The sequence below is a fragment of the Rhinopithecus bieti genome, unplaced genomic scaffold, assembly GCF_001698545.2.
Source record: "Rhinopithecus bieti isolate Rb0 unplaced genomic scaffold, ASM169854v2 scaffold_52140, whole genome shotgun sequence".
NCBI lineage: Eukaryota > Metazoa > Chordata > Mammalia > Primates > Cercopithecidae > Rhinopithecus > Rhinopithecus bieti.
Genome location: NW_016820436.1, coordinates 212,578 through 222,640, shown reverse-complemented (window position 1 = coordinate 222,640; position 10,063 = coordinate 212,578). Strand labels below are relative to the sequence as shown.

The 10,063-nt window shown below is 46.9% G+C and overlaps 1 protein-coding gene across 1 annotated transcript; it reads left to right on the top strand.

Annotated features, from left to right (window-relative positions):
• Positions 1–3,397: 3,397 nt before the first annotated feature.
• MSX2 (msh homeobox 2) lies at positions 3,398–9,700 on the top strand. The gene is made up of 2 exons (XM_017859793.1): positions 3,398–3,903; positions 7,978–9,700. The coding sequence occupies exons 1-2, from the start codon at positions 3,525–3,527 to the stop codon at positions 8,400–8,402; spliced, it is 804 nt and encodes a 267-aa protein (XP_017715282.1). The 5' UTR covers positions 3,398–3,524; the 3' UTR covers positions 8,403–9,700.
• Positions 9,701–10,063: the final 363 nt, after the last annotated feature.

Sequence of the window (10,063 nt, the reverse complement as noted above, 5' to 3'; positions counted from 1 at the left end):
GCAGCCCCTTCCCCGGAGCCCGCCTTTCATCTCCCCGCGCCTGGCGCCTGCCCGAAGCCCAGGCCCGTCTACAGCCCCTTCGCTGCCCCTCCCCACCCCTTCTAGCCGCTGGGATCCAGCGTTCCGCCCTCGGGGTTACAAACGCTGCGGTCTGCGCGCAGCGCTCCACAGTTTGCAAGGAGTGTTTTTTCCCTGGGACTCGCGGCGCGCGTACGCAGTTGCTTCAAGAAGGGGCCTGGCCGGTGTAACACGCCCCGGGGAGCGCGGGAAGGTGCAGGGCTGAGGATCTGCGCTCAGAGGCCTCAGCCGCGCGGGGGGATTCCCGGGTCTCCCACTTCTACCTGCGCCACCGTGGGCAGAGTATTAGCGCTTCCCAGCCTTAGGCTTTCATCTGTGAAATGGGGAAAATAATCTGCTAGCAGCGGTGTGTTGGAAGAAACAAACAAGATCTTGGGTAGGTCCAGGCACTAAAGCATCCTTGAGAGTTGACGCTTCCTGGTGAATGAGTTCCACTTGGAACCCTTCTTTTTTGCTAACAAATATTGCAACTACGCATAGATCCCTGGGAACTAACGTTTACTGAGTGCCTCCTACGTGACAAAGCCAGTCTTCCGCTAGATCACTGTCCCCAAACCAGGACACTTCTCACACCGAGCCAAATTCTCAGCCCCGGAAATTTTACAAAGAACCTACCGTATGGTCTGGGATGCACCTTATCTTTCGATACTTGGCAGGGAGAAAGCATTCGATACATTGTGATTGCTTTTGATATACAATAATGTTTTTAAACTGGACCTCCTATGCCTTCTAGTTACTTTAGGTAGCCTATTGAATTTAATCACCACCAGAGTCATCTCAGGTAAGGATTATTATCTCTTATTTTGGAGATAAAAAAAAATGCTGGCTGGAGGAAGCAATTTGGAGTGCCCAAGGTCACTCCGCCAGGAAAAGGTGAATAAAACGTTCTGAAAACGCAGCCAAAGTTGGATTAAATGCAGACTTGGGGCTTTCCATAAAGGGCTAGCGTTGTGTTGCGGTTCCAGCCTTTTCCCAGCAGAAGTGAGCCCCTTTCCCGATTTGTCTCCACCTCAGTAGAGAGCTGGGGAGGGAACTGGCAAAGACCCCAGGGCAGGCTGGTTCCTCTCTCAGCATCTTTCCCATTCATGGTCAGAGCTTGGCACTCTGGTTTCGAACACCAGTAATTTTTTTTAATCTGTGTTTTCCTATTCCTGGCTTTATAATTTATGTATCTCTGCCTGGACTTCAGTATTCCGGAGTAGTAAAGGGGACCTGGCTTTTCCTTTCCCAGATAAGTTCATTAAAACAAAGGAGTTCCAGTGGTATTGATTTTTGTTTCGAATTTCTCAGGAATGAGCCTGTGTGCCCTATGGCTGACAGATATTAACAAGGAGTTTTCAGGAATAATTATAAAACGTTGGCTGCGTTCAGCCTAACTGAAAGTTGAACCCTTTTGTACACTTTGGCAGCTGAGGGCTAAACGAATTTCAGATTTGCTTCCAAAATATATAGCCTGCACCTTGCCTTGTACATCTAGAAGGTACAGAAGTTAATCTGGATTTACCTGTACTGTATTTGAGATGCATATCAAGCCAACTATCACCAGGTATGACTCAAGGGGAAAACGCATACAGCTCCAGATAGTTTTCATAGTTTTTTTTTTTTTTTTTTAATTTTCTGAGTCTCCAGTTGGTTAAGAAGAAACGTGCATATTCTTTATAGTGGGAGAGAACTCTCAAGTTTTAGAAGACTGTGTTTAGGACTTACTCTTTTACTTTTTCAGGACCATCTTTAATCAAACTGAATTAACTGGCCTGTGCAGACTGTTTTTATCCTCTAAGATTCAGATAATACTTTTTTTCCAGTTCTTTCGGGGCCAGCACAGTTTCACTTCAGGGAAAGGTTTGGGGTGAAGGAAACTGTGCCTCAGAGAACTACACTGGGAAGAGTTTAAGGGTCCCTAGGTCTAGGGGTCAAGTTTCTAATACTCCTGAACTGGGAGGTAGCCTCCAAGCCTTGGTCATTTAAATAATTAAAAACAGTGTCTCTTCCATCCAATGCTCTAGGGAATGTTTAGCAAGCATCTGCTGTAGGCGAGGTCCTGAGCTGGATGACTTCCTATTTACCTCGTCAGTCGCAGGATAATCGTTCAGATATAGGAAAAGACAGCCGCAGCCTGAAAAGAGTCGTTTGAAGCTATCCTTCTAGGCCAGGCATTTTGAGGACCAGCGGAGAGATCCGAGGCCTCTAATCCTCGAAGTTCGCTCTTCCCTTCCCCAGGCTGAGACAGTCATCACTGAGGCTTTGGAAAGGAATTACCCAGGGTATAATTTGGGGTGGGGTGGAGACATCTATGTTTTTATTTAAAAAACCAGGTGCCATGAATAAAAGTATGCTTCTCAAAATGGTACGTAGGCCTGGGGTTTGCAAACTTGGAAGCCGATATTTCTGAGACTTGCAAACGGGAGGGAGGCACTAGATATTGGCGACTTTTCCTCCCCCCACACCCCCATTTACCCTCCGATGCAAACACTGGCATTCAAACACGCAGGACAAACACAGGCTCAAACAAACTCACGAATGCACATTTGCACTGTCTTGAGAAAAAGGTCGGATCCGGATCTCGCTCAGAAAGGAGATTCAGGAGACAAGCACAGGGATTTCAACTTTCTAAAAGTGCGCTGGATTTGTTTTCTAGTGAGAGAGATGGGGGCAACTTATTTAAATTCTCCACTCCGAACCCTTTGGGAGAGAGGCACTCCTGACTACTTCTCGGGCTCCTTCAGGCCTCTCTTTTCCAGGGGAATGCGCTATAATAATAACAGCGCACGCTTTTGAGCGTTGGCTGGTGGCGAGATACTCTTCTAAGTGTATACATTTCTTTCACAGGGATATGGGCCTGTGAATTTCAGCACCGACTCTCTGGAATTGTAAAGTAAGCCACTTTTGACGCATAGTAGGGGCTTCGTAAATGTTTCTGCAATGCCATTTGCGGATTTTTGACGTATTCTGGCGGTAGAGGGAGAGTGGGATGGGCGCAGGGTCCCTTTTAAAGATGGGTCAGAAGAGAGAAGAAATGGGACTCGGCGAACTTCCTCTTTAAATAATCGCTCTTAATTAGGTCTCGGGCTTTTCAGTTTCGGCGTGATTATAACCCTTCAGGGATCGCCTAATAACAACTCTGCTGACTGCTCCTGTAATTAACTCCTAATTTATTTCAAAAAGAAAAAAAAAAAAAAAAAAAAAAAAAAAAAAAAAAAAAAAAAAAAAAAAAAAAAAAGAAGGGGGGGGCCCAGCCCCTTCGGGAAGAGCCAATCAGGGGCGAGCGTCTCTGGCGTCAGCGCCAGGCCCGGCGCGGATTGGCGGCGCGCGTCTCCCACTTCCCCTCGGAGGAAAGGCTCGGCTCCCAGCGCGCCCCTCCCGTCTCCCCAGCGAAAAAGTTTGAGTCGCCGCTGCCGGGTTGCCAGCGGAGTCGCACGTCGGGAGCTACGTAGGGCAGAGAAGTCATGGCTTCTCCGTCCAAAGGCAGTGACCTGTTTTCGCCCGACGAGGAGGGCCCAGCGGTGGTGGCCGGGCCAGGCCCGGGGCCTGGGGGCGCCGAGGGGGCCGCGGAGGAGCGCCGCGTCAAGGTCTCTAGCCTGCCCTTCAGCGTGGAGGCGCTCATGTCCGACAAGAAGCCGCCCAAGGAGGCGTCCCCGCTGCCGGCCGAAAGCGCCTCGTCCGGGGCCACCCTGCGGCCACTGCTGCTGCCGGGACACGGCGCTCGGGAAGCGCACAGCCCCGGGCCGCTGGTGAAGCCCTTCGAGACCGCCTCGGTCAAGTCGGAAAACTCAGAAGATGGAGCGGCGTGGATGCAGGAACCCGGCCGATATTCGCCACCACCAAGTGAGTGCGCGCTGGGGCCGGGGCAGGAGTAGGAGGTGGCTCGGGGTACTGGAGGGAGCGGGGGGACGGGTGTTCCAGGCTGGGGGTACAGAGACCCTTCTGCGTGCGCTGCACTCCCGGGAAAGCAAGCCCAGGGCCTCTGCACCCCTTGGTGCCCAGGGCGTTCGGTTCGCCGTCCGCATCCAAGACACACTCTAGGTAATAACCGTGATGTGTATGTCTGAGACTCCCCTCCACATACAGATTGTTCAACTCGAGCGAACCCCAGCTGGGTTTATGGGGTCGCTTGGTGGTGCGTTTCTACAGCCCTCGGCCCTGCGCTCTGGCCACTTGGCTTGTTTTTGTTTCACTATTCCCCGGGGTCTCTTCCTGGGGAGTGAGGAAGATGGATCCATGTTCAATGAGCACTTGGATGTGCCGGGAACGAGACGGGGTCAAAACTCAACCCTGAGAGTTGTGCCCCCATTTAAAAGATGAGCTAACTGGGCTTAGCCAGACATTGAGTAGAAATCATTTTCTTTCGCGAGTCCCGCGGGTGTAAAAACCGGATCCCACGAAGGGATGGTGGCACCAGAGTCTGGTGCGGGGAGGAAATGGCTCCCTGTGGTCTCCGCAGCCAGCATCCCGCCGGCAAGGTTCTGAGCTTCGCCGGGAGCGGGCTGGGGCCAGAAGCGCACGGGCTCTTCTTGGCTCCCAGTAATAATTAACCGCATTCCATCAGGGCTTGAGAGTTAATAAAGTGATGCTCATTAGCTCACCAGATCCCGATACGCTCTAGGACCCCCAGGTGTAGGCACCAGACTTGTGACTACCCTATTTTTCAGACGTGGACGCTAAGGCTTTTAAAGAAGACGGCCTTTGCTTGTCCCAGGTTACCAACAACCGCTGATTGGCCAGAGGGACCTGGTGTCCACACCCTGCTCCTGTGTTTGATATACCCTGACCACTTTTGCTTCCTCTCCCCAGAGAGACTAGGTAGAAATCCGCACCTGCACCCCACTTCTGCGAGTGAGGCTGTGGAGATTTCTCCTCCGCTTCAGCATCCATTTTTGGTCCCTGGGTCCTTTTACAATTTGGAGACGTCATTCTTTACAGCTTCTTTTACTTTTATCTCTTGGCCTTTATGGTTTTTCTACCCCCTAATTTCCCTCCACCCCATCCCCTACCTAAGGAAAGGTGAGGGTGGGGGCTGTGGAGGGACTTTCTCCAAAGCTGAGAGAGATCCTTTCACTATTTACATCATTCAGCCCTCCAGACTAGAGGCACTGTATTTTGTTAACAAAACAAGGCCATATACCCAGGCGTCAGTGGCTGTCCCCTCTGGCAGTCTCTCTCCACCCTGTTAGAAACTGAAAGATTCAAAGGGGGAGGAGATTAAGGGACTCAAAGAATTTAAACTCAAGTTTGGATAGTGCTTTATAGCACTTTTCACCGTATTATCTTATCTCCTCTGTAGGGCAGCAGCCGGCCTCTTAACAGATGAGGACATTTCAGCGAAGTTCAGAGAGGAATCAGCAGTTTGGGCCTGACCAAAAAAAAAAAAAGCTTGGGACCATTTAATGATCACCTACCAGGTGGCAGACAGGGCTCTGGGCACTCTTAAAATTTTAGTACTGTGAACCACATTGAGGGATTAGTGTTACTTACCCACTTTATTGACAGTGGAGTAGAGGCTCAGAAAATTAAAAGACTTAATTTGTTTAACAAATATTGAGTACACTGAGTACATAGCCTACGGCTATGCCCAGCCAATGATACAGGCCTTAAATGGAGTAGTGTCCAGAGGTCAGGAATCCTGCCGTCCTTTAGGCCTGTGGGTCTGGGAAGGCAATGACCCACTACCCCTGTAAACATCCCTGTCCTGTACTCAAGCTTCCCCGCTCTTGGTAAGGCAACCTTGGGCCCTGGCTGTGACCTTTCCATGAAAAGAACCAGAAATTCTGAGAAAGGAGTTTATAACCTGCACATTCTGCACATGTATCCCAGAACTTAAAAGTAAAAAAACACCATAAAGAGTTGTTGGTGCTTTGGGCCTGGAGGTGGCAGTGGTAACCCTGTGGTCGGAGCAGTGGGTCCTGAGAATGCCAGGCGACGGAGCCTGGGGCGAGAGGGAGCTACCCGTCCGGGCCTGATTTTGTTATTTGGAGGAAGTAGGATAAACGCTGTTTTGCCTTATATAATCGCATCCTTCCTCTGGCTGGTTTAAAATTAGGTGGGGGTGGAGGGATGGGGAGTGTTGCATTGGGAGGAAGCCTCATAGCTTCATGGTTTTGATACACATGTGCGATCCCGGTCACCTGGATTTCATAATTCAGATGTAACCCGAAGGAGCAGCTGGAATTACCCTGCCCAGGCGCGTAGTGCTTCAAAACCCCACGTAGAACCCGGGAGCAAGAGTGTATACACACTAGGAACTTGGTATCTGAGCTGAGACACCTGGGTCCTCCTGAGAGCCAGGCCTAGTTTGGAAAGGGCGAGAATTTTGCAGGTCTCTTGAGAGTCTCTGACAGTGTTGGTAATTTGTAAATTAAGAAACTGGCTCCCCAGCTCTCTGGTAACTTAGGGATTAGCAAATGCAAAAGTATAGACTTTTATGGTAGTTTCTTATCCTTCCCTTTCCCAGATGTCTGTTCTTTGGTTGGTTACAATGCCTCTTATCTCTTTTTGATTCGGTAAAGTGATGGGTAATAATGTGACACTAGAACAAATTCATCTCTTTTTGGAAATGGAAGCTGGGTTGGGACTTGTGCTGTGTCACCCTCAAGTATGAAGTGTAAACTCTTTCTTGGGCCACCAAAGTAACTAAACAAGAAATGCAACATTCTCCCATGAATACATTGGAGTTAATACTGTGGCCACATTTGGAAAATTAGCATAGCTCATAAAAGCCAAATGCAGAAAATTAATTGTTTAGCATTCTATTGCCACAGCTCTGTCCTCCTCTGCCCACCCACCCTTGAGGAAGACAAGCCCAAAGTTAGCTGATGCTGTGGAATCACAAGGATGTCCCAGTCTGTGATTTGCTGTAATTGAATCCATTTTAAATGTGGAGTCTGGATGCTGTTGGCATACCTTTATTTTGCTTGTTTTTCCCCTGTGACAAACTAATCATTTACACATTTGCCCGAAGCCATAGAATGGGTAGAGGGGATGACTAAGATGTCATCACGTGCTCTCAATTCGGAGGCAGCATGATTTCCCCTGACATTTACATTTATGGGCTAGCTAATTTTTCCCTTCGTCTTAGTAAAGTTTATATTACAGAAGCACCCAGCCAAGAGCCTTATCCCACATCCAGATCTGTAAAATGATGTTCAGATTTTATAATCTGTGGACTGGATGCCATGACAGCTCTGTGACTGTTTATTGCGTGGGACTGCCCCCAAATTCAAAGATGCTATTAATTTACCACAGACCTTATCTGCTCGATTATCCTTCATAAATATGCTGACGCACTCCACTTTTTCTGGTTCAGAGAGGAGACCAAGGGAAACAGTTAACCCAGTTACTAAAACCTTTTTCATTTTCCTTCCCGTATGTGATTGTCTCCACATCCGAGGGAGCCTGGGATAATAATGAACCTGGTCTCCCATTTTTAAAGATGAGAAATTATGCTCAGAAGAGACAGCATTTCATTTCTCACCGAACACTTGATTCCCTTGTCTTACATTTGTATGTTCTATTTCTATTATCTGTAATGCTGTTTGTTTTCCATATAGAAGGTTCAGTTACACCATTAGATTTCCAAACTTTCTGTTAAAAGGCTCATTTTTAAAAAATGAAGCAACTTGCCCATTTATATGTGGTCCCCCTCCCCCCAAGAAACATACATAATTTTGACAAAGGTACCTTTTTCAAAGATGAAACAAAGTATGTCTTTCCATACATAGATATGTATATGTGTGTGTGTGTATATATGTATATGTATATATCGTTTTTTTAAAAGCTAAGTGCTTTCAGTTGAGAGGGGAGGCCGGAAAGGAAAAAACCTAGAGAGATGATGGGGAGATGGGATTTTATTATTATTTTAATGTAACTTTCTTTTGCTAATCCGCTCACCTCTCTGTTCTCTAGGACATATGAGCCCTACCACCTGCACCCTGAGGAAACACAAGACCAATCGGAAGCCACGCACACCCTTTACCACATCCCAGCTCCTCGCCCTGGAGCGCAAGTTCCGCCAGAAACAGTACCTCTCCATTGCAGAGCGTGCAGAGTTCTCCAGCTCTCTGAACCTCACAGAGACCCAGGTCAAAATCTGGTTTCAGAACCGAAGGGCTAAGGCGAAAAGACTGCAGGAGGCAGAACTGGAAAAGCTGAAAATGGCTGCAAAACCTATGCTGCCCTCCAGCTTCAGTCTCCCTTTCCCCATCAGCTCGCCCCTGCAGGCAGCGTCCATATATGGAGCATCCTACCCGTTCCATAGACCTGTGCTTCCCATCCCGCCTGTGGGACTGTATGCCACGCCAGTGGGATATGGCATGTACCACCTGTCCTAAGGAAGACCAGATCAATAGACTCCATGATGGATGCTTGTTTCAAAGAGTTTCTTCTCCCTCTCCAAGAATGCAGTACCAGCCAATACTCCTGCTCTGCTAACCCTGCGTGCACCACCCTAAGCGGCTAGGCCGACAGGGCCACACGACATAGCTGAAATTTGTTCTTTAGGTGGAGGCACCAAGCCCTGTTTTCTTGGTGTAATCTTCCAGATGTCCCCTTCTCCTTTCACAAAGATTGGCTCTGATGGTTTTTATGTATAAATATATATATATAATAAAATATAATACATTTTATACGGCAGACGTAAAATTCAAATTATTTTAAAAGGCAAAATTTATATACATATGTGCTTTTTTTCTATATGTCACCTTCCAAAAGCACTGTGTGTGCATTTGTTCTGTAATTTTCTTAAGAGGGAGACATTATTTGCAAAATGTGCTAAGTCATGATTTTTATGGGATTATTGACTTCTGCTTATGGAAACAATCATTAGTAAATAGACACATGCCATAGAAAATATTAGATATGGAGAGATTATTCAAAGTGAAGGGGCACATCATATTCTGCATTTACTTGCATTAAAAGAAACCTCTTAAATATACTCCATTTTGTTACTACCTTCCCCTGCCCCCACCGCCCCACACAGACACTTTTAAAAATTTTTCTTTTTTAAGAATTTTTGTAGCCATACATGGGATGAGAAGAATCCTGAGACTGCTGGAGGTGACGCGCCTCGCTTACCGCGCACACTCTAATCTCTTCTCAAAGCTGTCGGTAGCTTGCTTTACCAGATAATTGGAGAGTAAAATGTTAAAGCCTCGGTTGAGAGGATTGGATGGTTCTGCGAATACTAGGTACATTTCATCTCCAGATTGCAGGTGATTTGGGTGGGGGGTAATTTTCTGCTTAAAAAAATGAATATCTTGTAACCATTACCTATATGCTAAATATTATTGAACAATTAGTAGATCCAGAAAGAAGAAAACTATGCTTTCTCTGTGTGTGTACCTGTTGTATCTCCTAAACTTACTAGAAAATTTTATATACTTTTTTACATGTTGGGGGGCAGAAGGTAAAGCCATGTTTTGACTTGGTGAAAATGGGGTTGTCCAACAGCCCATTAAGCTCCCTGGTATTTCACCTTCCTGTCCATCTCTCCCCTCCCTCCAGTATACCTTTATCCCTTTGAAAGGGTGCCTTGTACAATTTTATATATTTTATTGAAGAGTTATCTCTTATTCTGAATTAAATTAAACATTTGTTTTATTGCAGTAAAGTTTGTCCAAACTCACAATTATTTTAAGAGGTGCTCTCTGTTCTCAGCTGGGCTCAGCTCAAAAGTGCTACCCAGATGAGGGGGGAGCTGGTATTTTGTAATATTTTAATGTAAATCAACCAAGAGTTGTGGCCAGATTCAGCCATGTTGGGGTGATTGGTGGTGGCGGGGAGTGAACTGAAACTACTGAAATACTTTGAAATGTTTCCTCTGGCAGCTTGTTACTCATGGAAAAGAGGTGGAATTGCTGCGAGGAGTTTTTCAGAAAAAGTACAGTGAAAGATGAACTTTAAATAAGTAGTGGGGCAGAGAGATCAGCCAGTATCTAAGTCATTTGTATATGATCAAGGGAAAATCTTGAACTTGAATTCTCCCAGCTACCAA

Coding starts and splice junctions, on each gene's coding strand:
- MSX2 (XM_017859793.1), top strand. CDS start 3,525: ATGGCTTCTCCGTCCAAAGGCAGTGACCTGTTTTCGCCCGACGAGGAG. Junction 3,904..7,977: donor CCGATATTCGCCACCACCAA/GTGAGTGCGCGC, acceptor TCTGTTCTCTAG/GACATATGAGCCCTACCACC.